Genomic DNA, 18,825 nt, shown 5'->3' on the forward strand with positions numbered 1-18,825 from the left:
AGTACATACGTATGTGGATATATTTATATATTTAAATAGTTTACAATAATTCTAGAGTTAAGTTTAGGTTTAAGAAATAAGTGTAAATGGCACACGTACAAAATTAGATTTGTTTTGTTAAGTACAAGAAATGTTCTTTGCGGTTTCTCGTTTTGTGTGCTCTTTGATTAAATATATTTTTATATTTCATTAAAGAATTGGCTTTGTTTTCTTTTAATATAAACATTTATATCGTATAAGAATTGGTTAAAATCTAAAGTTAACAAATGCACAGAGTACATTTAATACTTTCCATTGGAAGCCGGCTCAACCAGCTTCCCGGAGTTGATATAAATATTAATAGCAAAATGTACAAATCATTGACAATTATCTTGCCAATACCAGCGCCTTTCTCGGTGATTCTCAGTTAGCACCAAAACATTCAACACATAGAAAACGGAGTGCTAGTACTACGTATTGCTTACAGAAGGCACAGCATGCACAGGTTTGTGGAGTAATTCAAAGGTAACAGACTCTTAAGCTAACTCGCTTACTAATAAATTTACATTGTATGCTCTAGGGAGCTCGCCAAATGTGCTTACTAAACGCAATACGAGGCGGGTACCTCGAAGATGATGTTGCCAGCGGAATGTCTGAAATTGGGAACCTCCACATTGGATGCCGCCTCGACAACAATTGTGCGCGCCTTCTCGCCCAGCCGGCAGGCAATGTTGCTGCCCACATTTACGCGCAGCTCCGTGCCGGTGATGCTGGAATCGAAAAGGATTCATATAATGTGCTTATAACGGGGATATAGAGAGTAACCTACTCGTGGTACTTCTTGCATACAATGCCTACTAATTCACCAATGCGATCCTCCTTCAGGGGCGTGCATATTTCGCTTTGTAGTGCAAAGACCAAATCGTTGTTTTTCGGTGAGTGGAAGACAATTAGCTGATCGCGGCCAGGTGTTATGCTTATGGAAGTCAGCTAAAAGAAAGAAAAGAGGCATTTAGCATTTACGGGCTCTAAGTGAGGGCAGCTTTTCCAACCTCTCTGATGGCCATGGAACGCTGCATATCCTTGAACTTCTTCTTGATGCCATCCAACTTGGAGATGTTTGTATCGGTCACAATGAATGCGCGATCCGCCTGTTTGTTGCGCCTGTTGAACTTCTTGGCGAAGCTGGAGAAGAGCACCTGTCGGAAGTTCTCCCCGTTCTTCATATTCTGCACATTAGCAGTGTAGGCATCGTAGCCGCTGTTGTCCTGCGAGTTAGCCAAATAATCGCCCAGCCACTTGCGCTGCTGGCCCCAGTATGGACGTCGTCCCGCAATCGCTGTGGCCGCAATGATTTGCAGTCGCAGCTGCGGCCATTCACTGCGTGGATATTTGCGCAGTATCATGTAGGCACGCCAAAAGTCAAATATCCGGTGAAGCTTGGCCTCGGCATTTCGACCGGCGAGCGGTGGTTGGGGCCACTGAATGCTGCGTCCATAGTCGCGCTGCTGTTTCGCAACGCGGAAGCGATTGGCCAGCTCCTGGATGTAGCTGCGCAGCTTGTAGGTCTTGTAAGCATGCATTATGGTTCGCGCGGCCTTTATCTTCTTATAGTTTTTGCGGGCTATCCAGCCACGCACTTGCTTCTGCAGCAAGGTCACAATGTGCGGTATCATCTCATTGCGCTGCTGCTCCAAGGCGAAGAGAGTGCGTGGAGAGCGAATAAAGATCTTTGTATGTCCATACTTCACGTCCTGTGCAAAGCCCTTCTCCTCGATTAGCACTCGAACTCCGTCGCGTTCGCTGCCCGCGTGGAAGTTGGGCCACGTGTACTGCGAGATCATTTTGTAGCGTAGCAGGAATTTATCGTAGCGCTGACGGTGAACAAAGCCGGCTCGACGAACTCGCACATTCTCCAGCAAGCCCAAATAGCGCACCTGATGCTGCACACGTTCCTCATCGAATACTGTAGAACTCTTAAGATCATTCGGCTTGATGCAGCGCACGTAGAAGGGCTCCTTCTTTAGCAGCGTAGCCACCAGATCCGCCATCGAACGCTGGAAAAGTGTGCCAGCAGTCAGAGGACGTTTCGTGGTCTTCTTTATATCCTGCGCACCTTCCGGCCACATTTCGCTCAGGTTGGCATCCTTGGAGTTGCGCAGCAGGCGCTTAAAGTCCTGATACAACGTGTCCTTGTTCTTCTCTATAAAGCCCTTAATGTTGTAGATGACATCACCAGCATAGTGGGTGACGCGGAAATCTTCGCGATGCTTCAATTCCTTGTCCGTTGGCTTCAGCTGGCGGCTCGTGTAATGAGGATGCTTGCTCAAACTCTTGTCCATGGCGCCTAGTAAGGTTTCATCGGTGACATTTCCAACAGTCAAACAGGCCTCGTCCATGATGGCAATGATGCCCTTATGAGGCTGCTCAACCAAATCGCAAATGATCTAAGAAAAGAGAGAGTTAGATATAATCCAATTGAAAACTTAGTACGTCAGCTCACTTTGTTGTTGAAGTACTCAATGTTGGTCCATTCGATGCCCTCGCGCTGATATTCCTCCTGCTCCTGCTTCAACACAAGCTCTGCAATGAAGGGAAATCTGTTAAGCTCTTTTACTCTAGTTAGTTTAATTATTCTACTCACCTATGAACAGCTGTTGCAGCTTCTCGTTGCAGTAGTTAATGCAGAACTGCTCAAAGCTATTGGAATCGAAGATCTCAAAGCCATAAATATCCAGTACGCCAATCACTGAGTTGAATCTCGCTTGGCTCTTGCTGCCACGGAAGAGTATGGCACGATTGATGCGTGATATAATCCACGTGAAGAGACGATCGTAGATGGCCTTAGCCAGCGCATCCTTGCCATACTCCGCCTGTGTGGCATTGTGATCCTTCTTCATCACATTGCCACCGGCTGCGATTGTGCGTTCAGTCAATGCCGTCAATAGCTCGGCTTCGGTCACTTGCAACATCTTTGCAGCTGATTGCAAATGCGACTTGTTGGTGATCACCAACTCTTCCTCAATGGCTGCGATTGCAATAAAAGAAGCAGAGATTAGTATTCATCATCCTCGTTGGGGTCCCTAGTGTCAACTCACTTTGGAACTCCACATTGCCCAAATGCAAAATGGAGGCAATTGTACGCCAAATGGTTTGCACCTCATCCGCTTGGAAACCGAGCGTCTTGAATGCGTTGCATGTGCCCTTGTAGTCGGACTTCTCGGTGAGTATGTCCATGCTGCCTTGGTTTAAATAATGATACTTGGACGTCTCCTTGGACAGATCATATTGTCGCAACTCATTGTCATTGGCGCCACGAAGCAGCTGGAAAGATAATGTGTAGTTAGTATCTGCTTATCACTTACTCTAATTTAGGAACTCAACAGATGTGAGTATTTTCCTTAATATTGATAGCGCTCATCTAGAAACTACTCCTAGGTGTACCCTTGAATGAAGAGCTATACACCTTTCAATACATTCACATTTCATATCTGAACTGCTAGCTGTGCGTATGCCCTTTAATATACTCGCAGGCAAAGCTCACGTTTGACTTGTCTCTATATCCAAAAACAGAATGTTCAACTATTTAGTACAACAGACAATTAGCAACAAAATGTTGTCCATAATTGAACTTCCGCTTTAATTGTCACCATTTGCGAGCTGCTGAAAATGCGTTATGGAATTCACAGTTTAGTTTAGAATGAAGTCACATTCTCAGACAGTAGATCGCACAAAGCAAATGCTACCGAATTTCTATTCCCAAGAAACTCTAATCAATAACTGGGCGAAACTTTGTAGACAACAGGTGCAAAATGTTGCCACAGATATCTCATAAATAAAAATAAATAAAAAAAACATTCAAGATATCTATATATATCTATAATATAAGTATAAGTAGACCATAACATATGCCGACAAAACCCACATATCTAATTTAATGAAGAGTTGTGCTAGAGAAGTCAAAGCAGAATTTCGCTCAATTAAGAAATTCTACTTAGTTTAGGTGTTAAATGGAGAAGTAAAGCGGGAAATTCTTTGCCTCCATAAATGTTCTGAAACAATTAACGCCTTCAAGCTAAGTTTAACAGTCAGAATACAGAAGAAACAGCAATCTCTCAATTTTTCGTTAATTTCTTCAATAGTAACAAGCCTAAAATTTCAAATAGGAAGTGAGTAGATAAAATTCCACAAACAGCGAGGGATTATATATTATATATCAATATAAAATGTATGTATAAAGTAATGAGAGTAATATTTGGCGAGTCGAAAAGAAAACTAGAGCCTATAGAAGACAAATTATATAATATTAGCTATCTATCGAGCCATTTATAGTGGTTTGTAATGTCTAAAAAATATTGTATATATATTGTATATATATAACCAGCTTTTTACAACAAATAGTAGTGCGCCTGAGCACTGAATGAATTAAAGAATACAAATATTCCTTTCATCTCTCTCTCTTTTATTTGTAAATATCTTTTACACATTCTAAAAAGTTAAAAAGTTATTTACTCTGAATCCAAGTCAGGCGCAAGAGTCTTTCTTAATCAAAAATATTATGAATAAGACGTTGAGCGCTGACGAATTCCAAACTCTAATGAATGCCTTGGTCTTATCTGAACTTTCATATATTTCACATGATATCATGAACACATATAATATATATTTATATATACATGCACATAATTATACTGAGTTGATGGATTGTGAGCTCACCGCGACGGCAAAAACAATTAACTTAATTTCTAAATAGTTATTGAGCCTCCATTTGAATGGTTGAGTATTTATTGAGCCCTAACCTTTGACATGTGCACTTAGCTTAAGATTTCGCTAAGTGTATTCATCTGTTTTAATGGGCATAAAGGGCCCACAGCTTCTGGCCTTATCAATGAACCTATTATAATATACACTTTTAATATGCTATTATTGGAATTTTATAGCTTTGTAATCGCTGATTCATGTCATAAATATTTATGGTTGGGCATATAGGCAATTGGATACTCTTCTAAGTAAATATAAAAAAGTTACTAATATTTATTGTCTATGTATATTGTTTACATAGAGCCGCGCCTCGTAGCTCACAGCTCGCAGCTCACACCAAACCGCGACTGTGACCTGCCCACCTGCCTTGGCCACCCCGCTGACTCACCTGGGCAAACAACACCACGCCCACACACAGCAATGTAGGCATTCAATGTGCGTCTTACCTGATAGAAACTGTGGAAGTTTCGCTCCCCTGGCTGTTGCTGCACCACACGCGACTTCTCCAGCAAATAGTTGGTTATAATGCCGCCCACGGGATCGGCCTTATAGTCGAACTCGATGTCCATGTACTTTCCAAATCGGCTAGAGTTGTCGTTGCGATTCGTCTTCGCATTGCCGAAAGTCTCCAATATCGCATTGCTCTGTATGAGCACGTTCTTCACTCTGCAGGAAACAGAAATCATTTATTATAATTGCATTTTATTGGGCTGGACCCATACCAAAAAAGTAATTAACTAAATGGCACTAATCCCCCAGCTCAACCACTAAATAAATGTCATTTTAAATTGTTTTAACTTGGAGACACTAAAAATTGGCAAAGTGGCAATTAAGTTTTGGCTTTGTCTAGGGTTTGGCAAAGACAACGCTCCATCAAGGTCTTCTCCTCCTCTCCTCTGGCCCGTTGTCTTTTATGGGTCGCCCTTAAATTGCCGTGGAACGATTACGACCAAATGCTTTCGTAGAGCTGAAAGCGTGAGCAATTAGCGGCTCACTTAATTTCGTACAGTTTATTGAAGAGTCGTATTCGCTGAGTGATGTCATATGAGGTTCACAGTTCAAGGAAAGCGCTCCTGTATACCCTCTCTGTGCCACGATCTGGGGAATACTCTAGTGAGAGTTTCGTTTCGCATTTGCATGCCACACAATGGCAAATTTGTCATGCCTTGGCCTTCTCTTCAATCGTGGGTTACGGCTACGCTGCTTCCCATTCAAATGCTGGTTCCCAGCCTCAGGCTGCATCTCGAACTTAAATATTTCCATACTAATGGGGACTTGTTGTGCGCATTGTAATACAGTTAACTTAACGTGAGCTGGGCTTGTCATTAGCCCATGACTTTGAACTAGTTCTAATTATAATGCATCATCAACCAATCGAGAATCTTGTTTGCATCATTTTTGATAATTGCATAATTGCATAATAATATCTAGTTCGTACCATGAACTTGTCGTAGATTAGGGGTTGAGTTATGAAACAAAAAACATACGAACAGTTAGTATACTCAGAACTAGTTCAGATTTCAAATGAATAAATTATCTATTCATTTTCATACGCAACAGATTCTTGTCAGTGAACTGAACACTAGTTCACACTTAGGACTCCACCAAATTTTTAACTATTTGATTAAAAATATATTTAGTTTCTATCAGAAATGATGAATCTTGATCTCTAATGAAATGGTTAACATATGTTCGGAAACTAGTTCAATATATTGGAGTCATTGGAAACCTAATCTAGCTTGCAAATTGAAGCAATATAAACTTGTTCTTTATTCATCTATAATTTTCAATCATTGAAGTTCACCGACTTTTGAACTAGTTAATTTACATACCAGTTCTATTTATGTATCCCACTTCATTACACTTACCTTTCGATCTCATTTTGTCCTTGTGCATTCGTCACTGCGGCAATATACTTCATGATGATCTTGGAGGCTTCCGTCTTGCCGGCACCCGATTCTCCTGAGATCAAGATGCATGTGTCCTGGTGGCGCTGCTTGAGCACCCTGTATGCAGCATCTGCGACAGCAAACACATGCGGCACATTCTCGAACAGCTCGCGACCCTTGTACTTGCGTATGGTCTCCGGGCCATAGATGTTCATTTGTCTGTAGGGATTCATCGAGACGCACACCTCACCGATGTATGTGTAAATGGAGCCAACCTGATAGCTGCAAGCAAAAGACTTGGATTAGTATTTGGTGCATCGAAATCAAATTATACATTTAAATATTCCCCAGATCTCAAGTGCATCGAAACTAGACTGCCCGCCGTGCACCTGTCTAATTCAATTCTCAATTTGTTTTTCAACAAACCAAATTGAAGTTTTCCTTTTGTTGATTGTATTCATTCTTTTCGGAGTTGGATTAGCCACAGGTGCTGCTCAGTTGGATTCGATTAATTTGCTTTGTGTATTTTTGTTATTGTTCATATTGATTAAATTCGTGTTCCATTTGATAGAGTGCAAAGCTCGTGGGTGCATTGTTTATTTACTTTGTGTGCAATTAAGTAGGCGCCAAAAGATTTAGATCGACAGTCGCTAAATGCAATTGGTCCAAATCTAGGTTACTTGGCCAAAATGCAAGAGGCAAAGACTAGCTATAGATAAATATACATATATCGGAGGCTTACTAAATCTACAATATTTAAATATATTTTTATTCATTACACCCGCAACCCATAGTAAAAAGGAACTCAAAAGTAAGAAAGGTAATTTCCAATCATATTACATTTCGCCCAGGCTATATACAATCAAATAAGATCAAAATTTAGTCGTTGGCGACTATAAATATTTAACTAAATGAATATCAACTAAGTAACCAATTCAAATTCAATTTTAAGTCTTATTTAATTGGCCTACAAAAAGTAGCTCATTTCCCAAGCTACACTGTAACTACACGTGCAACACTTGTAGATATTGGGAAATTGTAAGCATGTTACACCGTTACAAATACGAAATTACAACAAGAAAAGCCGCACACTAAGTTTGCCAACAAAAGCAAGAAAAGGGAAATAGCAACGAGAAAACTGTGTGCAACAGGTGAGCTGGTTACAAAGCTGTTTGTTGGGCGTTGGCCCCGCCTACTTAACAGCTGACTGCCGAAACAAAACGTAAGAAATTAACAAATGAGTAGGAAAAGCGAATGTGTACGAGTGCTCGACTAGAAGATACCCCGCAAAACAGTTCTGACTAATTTCCAATCTTAAAGCGAAGCTACAAAAGACAGAAATATTTGCAAAAGTTTTGTATTTTTATAAATAACGATTGCTGTTAGCTCGATAACAGCCTCGCCTTCTATTTAATCTATATTTTACCTTTCTATATAGGTAATTAACAAACAATATTTATCTCTCTATATCACATTAGGTCTAGTATACCCGATGTTATTACTCTTGGCATGTGGCATAGAAAAAAAATAAAATCTCTAAGACAAGTCCGGCCAAAATAGAGAAATTGTTAACAACACACAGTATTGTTTTGGCCCGCAGCTTGAACTCATGTATATATATATATATATATATATAAACTATAAAAACAATAGGACTTAATATTAGTATTTATTGTGGTTGTTGTTGGTTTTTGTTTAGCTGGTTGTTTGGGCCAAACGGCAGTCAACACATGTTTTTACTTAAGTTTTCTTCACTGTTTATTTATAGAGGTGTCTAGATTTGGGTCACAATGTGACAACTCAGACACAGACCGAAGACAAAAAGGCAGACACAGCGCCAGACAGACAGACGAGCTAAGAGCTGCTCAGAGATGATTATGTTGCCCCATTGCTGAACTACTGAACTCCAATGAAAAGGGGCGAGAGAAGCGTTTAGCACGCTTGTTGACTTTTTAGCACAACGGGTCACATTTCAAATTGGAATTGGAATCGGAATCTCGACAAAGGGCAGTCAGCAAGCCGCTTAGCACACTGTTTATGTGATTTCTACGATTTCAGTTCCTTCTACCCCCTACTCTGCCCGTTCTCACCACCTGTGGCATTTGGTTGTGGGTGCCGCCCACGTAGCGTATGATTGACAGCCAGCCAAAATAAAAATATGCCGACTGCCTAATGAGGTTATAGAAATTGCTTGAGGCAAAGTGCTTACACACAGAGAGAGAGAGACGATAGCACAGACAAAGCAACATATGTATGTGATATACATATCTCCATATCCCACATACAGATCTGCTTGGGTAGACATTTGAAAGCTGACAGTCCGATAAAGTTGTTATAATTTCTGTTTAATGAGTGAGCTTCTAGGGATCAATGAACTACTTTGTTCATGTGCTTTTTCTTATTCATACATAAAGTTTTATTATTACGTATTTAAAATTTATAGAATTGCTGGGGGCTTAAAGGGTTTCAAGTGGAAAAATAGGCATTGAACAACCACCAAATACTTGAACAGTCTCCGGTCTAAGCTTCAATTTGATACAGAATATGTAGGAATTACTTAATTTTAAAAATAAAAATTTGTTATTCGCCAATAGATCTGCATCACTTAGCATAATTCGTTAGCCGAAATATAGAAGCATGTTTTTTTTTTATCGGAAACTAGTCGAAACACTCCCGCCGCTCCCTAACAAGTTTTACGGAATTCGGAACTAGTCTGTGCTATGAATATCTATATAACAAATATACGAATATACGAATATACAAAAATACATTTAAATGCTCATCGTTTGTCGCTTGTCGCTCGTCGCCTTCACGCATTCACACTACAAAAGGTCGTTATTCATTGTGATTGTCGATGCTTTTCGATTTTTGCTTAGTATTTCGAATATTATTCCACATGGCGTCATCAATATACAAAAAGTTCCATGTGAAAAGCCGCCAAAAAAAAGAGATATAAAAGATTCTCAATAAATTATTGTTGTTGTTGCTTTGTTGTTTACACAATTTGCTTGTAGCTAAATTATTATTATTTCTACAACTATGTGAATCATTTAGATTCAAATATTGAGTAAAGTATTAGAGCCATAAATAAATAAGGCTAGCAACACGTTTGCTGACTAAGCCTTTGTTTAATTGCTCGCTGTCTATTCGCATGCAAATTGCATTTGCTTATGAATACTTTTTTCTCGATGATTCATCAGGTAGACATTCATTCATTCAAGATTTGCAATCTAAGCCTTGAGGGTTGATCTAGTGAAAACTGAGAAAATCAATAGCTTCACACATTTTCCGCTGCACTTTTCACTGGCTAAGGCGGCAAACTTGACGTTGCCGCTGACGTCATTAAATGGCCAACAGACTTGGCTTTAAGTAGGTCAATGTTTCAGTTGCTTTTTGTGGATGTAATTCAATTTCAAGCGATTTATCGATGTGCCAAACGGAGAGCCAATAGAATGTGATGACAAACTGTATTGCGTGAGAAGCGCAGAGAGAGGTGCTGAAGTCATAGGTGCCTGTGAGTAGTGCAGAGTGCGAGGGTTGCTATACATACTTTGACTGTGATAAGCGATAAGGGGTCTTGATTGGTGAGTAGCGCTGAGCAGACCAGGTTGACTGTGAGAATCGCAAAGAAGAGCGCAGAACATGCTCATACAATTCTAGGAATCTCAGAATGAGGCGCTGAGCAGAGCATGAGCAGTGCGGAGATGTCTAGTAAATGTAACATTCAATTATGGGTAGCACCGAGAGAGGCGCAGTCTAGCTGGAGAAATATATGTCAATACGATAAGTGCAGGGTGGGGTCTTGATTGATACACGCTATTGCGAGAAGCGCTGAGCAGGCAAACTCAGTGGTGAGAACCGCAAAGAAGAGCGCGTACCATAAAGACGCCCACTGAGAGAGGCGCCAGTTAAGCAAATGTGATTGTGATAAATATATTGAGAATACTTGACTGCTTGCCAAACTTACATATATGGCACACATAACTGTCGAAAATCCATTTAAAATAATGTCCACATCTGCTTGGAATCAAATGCGAATAGAAAATTTAGCATTTTCAATTTTTCAGCACAAAACACTTTCAATTTTCATTGGACGCACTCTCGGTGAGATCTGGTGCTGCGCAATGCAATTGCAGCTTTCAAATTAACTTCAATTTACACCCAGAATTGTTTGCGATGCGGCCCAGACGTATATCAATTAGCTGGCAAGACTAAACAGGCGCTAAATTCTTGAACTCGACATGGGCATAAATTTTTATGTAAACGTTGCCTTATACTTTATTATGTGTGCGGGGCAGCTGGGAACGCCGAGTTGCAGATGCCTCCAAGTAAAAGTTATTGCAACGCGAATGACAAACATGAACGTTTCAACGTTTCAAGTAAATAAACACAACTTTGTATACAGCGATGTTGTCTAGCTGCGTGTAGTAGAGCGGGAAACGGGGCAGAGTAGGGCACAGATTCCTGGATACCTGTGTCGGGTACTGGGAAAGACAAGCTGTTTGCTAACTGTTTGCATGACTTGTATACCCTGTATGTGACTGAGACAGGTGATGTAGCTTGCGAACGAGCATGTGACGGAGAATGAGTTGGAGATGTGGTACAGAGCACAGATACCTGGATACCTATGTCTGGTAGTGAGCTCTCCCTAGACGTGAGTCGTGAGGCTGACAGATTGTAGTAAAATATAAACCATTATTATGTACTATTATTGTAATATTTGTAGATATAAACGCGATGAATAACTTTTATCCATTCTCCATGTTTTGTCTATTTCCCTGAAATACTATTTTTTCTCAAATATATTTTTGATTGCAGTGTATACCCCAGTCGAGCATACTCTATAGCATTCATTGCTTGATTGGGATTGCTCATTGATCATTAAGCCGCCTCGGCAAGTGTTGAACGTGGCTCAATTATTCGAGCGCCGATCGTCAACCGCGTGGCCAGCGACTGTCATTCGAATTGGCCGTTATGTAAATGATTCTATTTCCGCTGCGAGCTTATCAAAAAGAGAGCTTATCAGTGCCAAAGGGGCGGCAATTGATAGCAGCTTATCGAATAGCTAGTACTCGCATGACAAGCGTGCAGTCAGGCATATGGAATGTGTCGACTAGCAAAGACTGCCAGACACCTATATGGATACATATAGACAGACGTATCTGTAGATGAAAGCGAGTCTAGGTGCGCTTTGAACTATGCGTTATAATGTCTTGCATCTGGTCGATCATGCACAATCTTTAATTATGTAAAGTTACACTGGCCTTTCGTACAAATAAACAGACGTGTTCTTTGATTGCAATCGGAAATTGGAAAAAGAATTCGTAAAGTTTTTTTAATGGCTCAGCGGGCAAACTATATAAACATAATTTTCTTTTCCATTGTGCTTCTTCTTCCTTGTTGGCCCTTTAATAATTTTCCGAGACGCCTGCTTTGTAATCAAGTCTTGGCGAATGCCATAAAAATTGCATTTATAAACAGTTCGAATGGAAAGCCATGACCCAAGCAGGAAAACAACCAGAAGAAAATTACAATTCTAATCGAGTTCTAGGGGGTTTCTGGGTGTCAATATGTGAGAAACTTGTAAGAAAAGTTAACAGAACTTGCCAAGGTAATTATAATTTTGACTATGGAAATTTTCCGATATGAAACTATAAAGATCGAATTCTAGTAGCTTTCCACATGAAAGAAATGTAAATCACTTATCGAATCAGGGCTATACTCTACTGGAGAACAATAATGATAATACGATTGATCTCATAGTCAAGATCTTAATAACGTCTTAACGTCTATCACAGCTTCCAATTGAGTCTAGGTTATACATAGTGAATGAAATTATAATCGATATGTAGAGTGTATCTACTCATTTACTCATTAGAACAATAACTCTTTGCCCGTCCAATAAACTATAACTTTATGAACTGTAATTATATGTGGGATTAAAAGGGAGTCTGGCTTCCAACTATAATCGCATTGAATAGAACCTAGAGGTATACTCATTCAGGGAAAAATTTCGAAATTAAATTAGGAAAAGGAAGTTTTCCTATGCCAATTAGAAACACATAAAAGTAGTCACAAAAGATAATCCCCAGTCAATGTTATTTGTGGCGCTCGTTGCATAAGAGCGTCGGTTATCGGTCCACAGCTATACGTGTGGCAGTCAATACTCGTACCCATTATATGCATAAGTCGCACCCAAGGTTATATATATAGAGTCATATAAGTACATATGTGTATGTGTATGTGTGTACTTGTGCCTCGCTAAGTTTAACACTTCTTCGGGGGCATGCAATCTTATCAACACGGTGCCATTATTATACAAGTTGAGTCGCGGCTATTTGCACAATTTTAAAATGAAAAGGCGAAGAAAAGAAAAACCAAACGCATGCCCACTTAATATACCCTATAAATGTTTGTTCGACCAAGAACAAGTTATAGCCAAAGAAAAATACAGCGATAAAAAGCGATTTCTTACCAACTTGACTCGAAATGTAGATAAGATTATGAAAGTACTCAGACGTGCTAAGGGTTAAATTGCTCCAATCGTAAATTCATGTCGAGGGTTAAGCCATAAAGCATTTGATGGAAATATTGACATAGTTTATTTACAATAAAAATAATTGAATACGACAAGAAAAAGCTGATTTAAAATACAAAAAGCAAGCCTTGAACAGACCAAAAAAAATATATATAAAATAGTAAATGAAAACTGAATTTTAATGTACCTGTCAAGTAGTTGAGGCTTGCTTTGAAATATAAAATGACTCACAGATGGGACGATATGGCGCTAAAAATATGCCAATGCTTGGATTTTTTTTGGCCAGTTGATAAGAATGAAAAGTCTGCTGATAGTATTAGACAGTATTCTGAATAAATTTGTAGGGGCTGCGCCTCTGTGGCAGCAACCACCTGTAGGCCTTAAGAGTTCAACGACAGCTCATAGCAAGTAAATAAACAAGCAGCTAGCAACGTATAGATAGATAGCTAGATGCTGATGCGGGCTCTATAGATGTTGTACAGGCTACCGAACAAACAACAACTACAACAAAACAAACACACAAAATGTAGGCCAAATTAGATGAGAGAGAGAGGGAGATAGAGACCCGGGCATAAACAAAAGTCAGTTCGAAAACTAAATGTAAACTTATCAGCGATACGTGAAACAGACAATACAAAATGCACTCGCTACTCCATATAGATAGACTGAGAGGTAGATAGTTGTTGTTGTTGTTGTTGTTATTGGAAATAGTGCAATCAATCAGTGCAAGTAGATTTATAGTTACTGCCACCCAATGGGCGGGGCAGACTGTGGTGTGCCCTCAGCGCAGGACACTTGGTTTAATGGCTCGTAAATTTTCTTCTGTTTTTTGGCGATTCGTGGAAGAAAAAGCATTGAAGTAACCCTCAAGAAAGCAACAAATGCTCTGAACTTGAGGAAATAACAAACAGATCGGGATTGAGGAGGAAGAAACTTGTTTTGTTTAGTTTTTTGTATTTTCGAATTAGTTGAAAATGAAACAGCTGGTTATATCTGACTGGAAGAAGTGTATGTAACAAATGGACAATACCTTTAGTATATCGGATGTCTCACAAATGTATAAAGAAATAGTATATGAATAATTAGGTATTCTTAAGAAAAATCTCTCAAGAGCTCTATGAAGAATGCCAGATATACTCATGGCATCTCTCTTAAAAGAAACTTAGAAAATGCTTATGGAATAACTCATAGGTCGAACACTTTTTGTTAATTATAAAGTATGAGCATATGGACTTCTTATGAATATATCCTTGAATTTCTCTTAAAAGAAGTTTACAGAGTAAATCGTGGTCGTGCACTCCTCTTCTTCCTTCAGATCTGTATTTTCTTAAAGTGTGCACAGGTGAATAGCATTATTCTAGAATATATTGAATAAGTGTATCTCCTAGTCGGGTACTCCCTTTTTTCTTCTTTAACTTTTGTTAGTTTGGGGTTTGCAAACTGACGCCATCAACCGGTTTGTGTGCGGCTGCCTTTTTTCGACATTTGTACACGTATTTTGCGTTATGCGAGCGCCAAAAAGTATCTTCAATATACACAGCGTGACTCACAAGCTTCGCATGTGCGTAGAGTGCAGCAACAGCAGCAGCAGCAGAAGCAGCAGCAGCAGTAGTAGCAGCAGCAAAGGCTTTCCATTTCGTTTTCGAGATACATTTTTCGAAAACATATTCCAAGCGAGCGCATACAAATATCCATAAAGTTATATATGTATATTATATGGGAGATATATACATTTTGTGCGCGTCGAGCAGCTATTTCTGGATCACTTTTATATATGTCTGTGTGGCTTGTATGGCCAGGGGCAGAGCACTCTCTCATATATACTATACATATATTTACTTATGACAGTGCCAAAAAAGCAAGTGCTAAACTCATACATTATGAATATATAAATATATCTTTATAAATATATATTTGATTGTGGCTGTGTATAGCTAGCTCCAACTGGGGTATTAGAGCTTTGTGCAGCGGTTAGCAAAGCATTGTTAAAATTCCTTTATGATTGTTGACAAATTGTCAAAGTAAAAAGATATAACGTGTCTTTCAAACAGACCAGAAAACTATATTTGAGAATAGTCTTCAGCTTTTGTGTGCAGTGCATTTTCTTTTCTCATTATTATAAAAGTAAGATAAGGTACATATAATATTGAAATCTTTATAAGACTTTGAAAATTTCCAATATTGAAAACAAACTTATTTCAATGAAAGATCGAAAGTTAAAACCAATAAATAATTTCCCATAGTGTGGGAACTGTTAAATGAACAAGTGTGGATTCTGTGTGAGTGTATGCATATGTTCATGTATATATATGTATGTACAGAGCTGGTCAGAGCTCAGAGTATCTCTGAGTCAGATACTCCTTTCTAAAGCAGTATTATCTGTTATTCTTTTAGTTCAGATATTATGATTTGATTGAAATGCATAGAAATAAGAAATGCTTAAGATCATCTTTTAGTTTAATAGAAAAGTTGCCAAGTTCCCAATATTAGTGTAAATATACTTCGGTTTGCTCAACTACTTTACGAATTCTCTATTTTTGTTTTATTTTCATTATGTTTTCTTCTTCTTTCTGCGTTGCGTTACATAGCCAAGTACGCAGCAGACATGATGTCATAGCACACATACTCAGGACTGAAAAGCGCGCGAATAAAAACAAATTGAATAAACTCGTGTCTGCTCGTAATACAAAATGCAGTTTTTGCCATTTCACAGTTTTTCATTCCGTGCTTTTGTTAATCTGGTCATAAAAAAAATAAAAACAAAAACGAAAGTGAGTTATTTATTTCTCTCAGTGTCTCTTTTGGCTTTGTCTTTCGTCATTTTCCATTACACTGCACATTTTTTGACTTTTTGGCTCGCGCTTCTGACCCTCAACTGATTTGCTCAATGGGTTTTTCCTCAAAGATTGATATGTATGGATATATATATGTCCGTCTATATCTATTTGTTTTTTGATTTGATTTTCCGGGTTGTAATTTTGTAATTTACAAATTGATTCGTGTAATGTTACGAGTCCATTATAATTACATATGTGAGTACGTAAACGTGTTATTATCGCTTTCTTTGGCTAAGTTGTGCAATCGAAAGTCTATGGAGAGCTAGCTGAGATACCACTGCGACTATATTGATAACGCTTTAGATGTTATCGAAACGAGAGCACTCAAAGAGCTCGAATTTTAAAGATGTCAGCTTATATAACTTGAATGACTACTTAGCCACGTTTACTGAATTATATAAAAACCATTATACCCTGATTTCCCATTTTTAATGGGATCAGGGTATAAAAAACATGTAGCAAGTTTCTACGCTTGACTTTTATTTAATTATAAACTACAATCTAACAGCAATCAGATAAAGTACATGATCTATGTTCTGTCTTTCTGGATTAGGAGCTCTTTGGTTCAGGGTATATTCTAGTCCGACACTCCCGACTAAATGACTCTCGTTTTGGCTATTTACCTCCTGTCTCGTCTCTATCCTACTGCCCCGCATTGTTGATGTTGCTTCTGGCCAGAATTGTAGCCCACGTTTAGCTGGTAACGTATTCTATTTCATGCAGCAAGAGCGTGTGTCAACAACTTGTTGCTAGATGCCCGGCATCCATTGTCAACGTTTGTGGCAGGCAGCCGGCAGCCGGCAGCAGGCGGCATGCAGCACGGGTCGCTGCATTGCAACGCCTCGCTAGGCTGAATGTTTGTGGTTCGTTGCTTTGACAATGTTCATTATCAACATCATTATTATTCTCCTGAAGATCATCATCATCGTCGTTATCATTAGCATACGCATTGTCATTGCTAGACAAACAGCGAGAGTTCTTGATGTATTTATTTATTTAGTCTGTTATCAATGCGTCACGAAATGGCGCTCGCTTTATGCCACATTATGCGGCGCTTTAGGCAGCTTCGCCTTTCCCTTTTAATGATTAACGACAATGATGACAACGATGATGATGATAATAATGGCCGCCTTACTTAGCATAATGTAAATCTATTCATTTAGCTTCGTTTTTCGGCTTTAACTGAGTCATTGCTTAATTTCAAGTGTCTTTAGAAGCTAGAAGCTATATCTGAGCACTGAATCATAGTCACATTGTCAATAATTACTCAGGAACGTTAGACTAAATTATCAACATATATATAAACCAACATATGTTTCTTGATATACGATAAGGCGTGGGATTCGCTGAAGTCATTGCGAGTGTTAATTGAATTGCATCATTTCTACAATTAGACAATCGTACGATAGGAAATTATGCAAAGAAGAGCAAGCATTTAATCTAAGGCGCGATTAATTGCATTAACATAGTATTAAATTAATGTACAAGAAATGGAACGTCTTCGTCTTCTACAAATATTTGAAAGTATTTTATAATTAATCCGATTTTTGGCAAGTTCGGCAAGTCAGGGAAAGTTGAAGCTCTTTATAGAGAACTTAATTAAATATTTCAACAGCTTAACCAAACACTTCATTAAGCCACTTTGCTAACACACTCTAATGGGAACGTTTCGTTACGGTTCATGGAGTGGACACAATGGGAAGCAGCAACCAAATGACAGTGGGTCAACAGCTTGAAGTTACCTCCATTGAGCACGCTCTCAACTAGAACTGATGCCGCAGAAGCTACTGTCAAATTGGACTGCCAATCAGAGTAACCTTGAAGGGGGACGGGAGGCCACACACAAGCAGAACAAAAGAAACAAAAGACTTCGTACTTACCGTTTGCGCAAGTTGTCCATGAACTTCTCTATGGTGACTTGGTCCAATAGGACAAAGTCCTGCACGCCTGCTTCTCTTTGCATGGCCATTTATTCCGATTTTGTTTTGCTCAGCAAACGAAGAGAGCGGGAGAGAACGAAGGGAGAGAGAGTTGCGGAAATAACGTAAGGCTGCCAAGTAATTGCCGGCTGAAGTTGACTCGCGCAACTCAGGTAACGAAGCAGTGGCCAAAGCGGAGGTTGAAGATCACGTTGAGCAGGCGCACACAAACACAGAATTACACACACACGTAGCCCTTTTTTTTGGTGTTTTTGTTTTTGTATTTGCGTTTTGCGTTTGTTTTGCTTGCGACTGCGTCACGTTACCAAAATTTTTGTGTTTGCTTTTACTTCTATGTTTCGTTTCGCGCTTTATGCTTTACGGTTCTTTTCAGCTGACATTGCCAAAAAAATGAAGAAGAATACAACAAATAACGTTTATGTTTATTTGCATTAATCAAATCAATAAATAAATTTGTTGCGCCAATCGGAAGAGTTGCCGAAATGTTTATTGGAATTTCGCCGAATTCAGGAAAGGGAAGAACACAAGACAAGCGCGACAAAGCCAAACACAATAGATAAACTGCAAATGCGCGCCGTTGCCTCTGGTTAACATTTAATAACTGATTCGATTTGGAGATCGTAAGAACTTGTTCCAGAGCTAGTAAATAATATTGCCTCTAGCCAAAACCACAGCCACAGCTGGTTTCTTATTTATTCGTTCACAAAACACACGACACGACAAACAATGGGGGAACAATCAACCAACCACTCGGCTGCGCGTTCGAAGAGAAACTGTTCGGAGTGAAGCGCCTTAGCACAGCACGCAACCAGCACACAGCAGCGCTCTCACTCAACTACTGCTACTTGCAAGTGGTTGCACTGAGAGAAATAAGAGAGAGA

General features: G+C 39.3%; 1 protein-coding gene across 1 annotated transcript; it reads right to left on the reverse strand.

The window, feature by feature from the left end:
- Positions 1 to 165: 165 nt before the first annotated feature.
- On the reverse strand, positions 166 to 18,404 carry LOC111596129 (unconventional myosin ID). The gene is made up of 9 exons (XM_023310200.2): positions 17,885 to 18,404; positions 6,609 to 6,911; positions 5,187 to 5,406; positions 3,078 to 3,303; positions 2,624 to 3,007; positions 2,483 to 2,562; positions 1,032 to 2,426; positions 809 to 969; positions 166 to 749 (listed from the first exon to the last, which is right to left on the reverse strand). The coding sequence occupies exons 1-9, from the start codon at positions 17,971 to 17,973 to the stop codon at positions 581 to 583; spliced, it is 3,027 nt and encodes a 1,008-aa protein (XP_023165968.1). The 5' UTR covers positions 17,974 to 18,404; the 3' UTR covers positions 166 to 580.
- Between the last annotated feature and the right edge of the window lie 421 nt (positions 18,405 to 18,825).

Source organism: Drosophila hydei, unplaced genomic scaffold, assembly GCF_003285905.1.
Source record: "Drosophila hydei strain 15085-1641.00,03,60 unplaced genomic scaffold, DhydRS2 tig00000172-arrow-pilon, whole genome shotgun sequence".
NCBI classification, from domain to species: Eukaryota; Metazoa; Arthropoda; class Insecta; order Diptera; family Drosophilidae; genus Drosophila; species Drosophila hydei.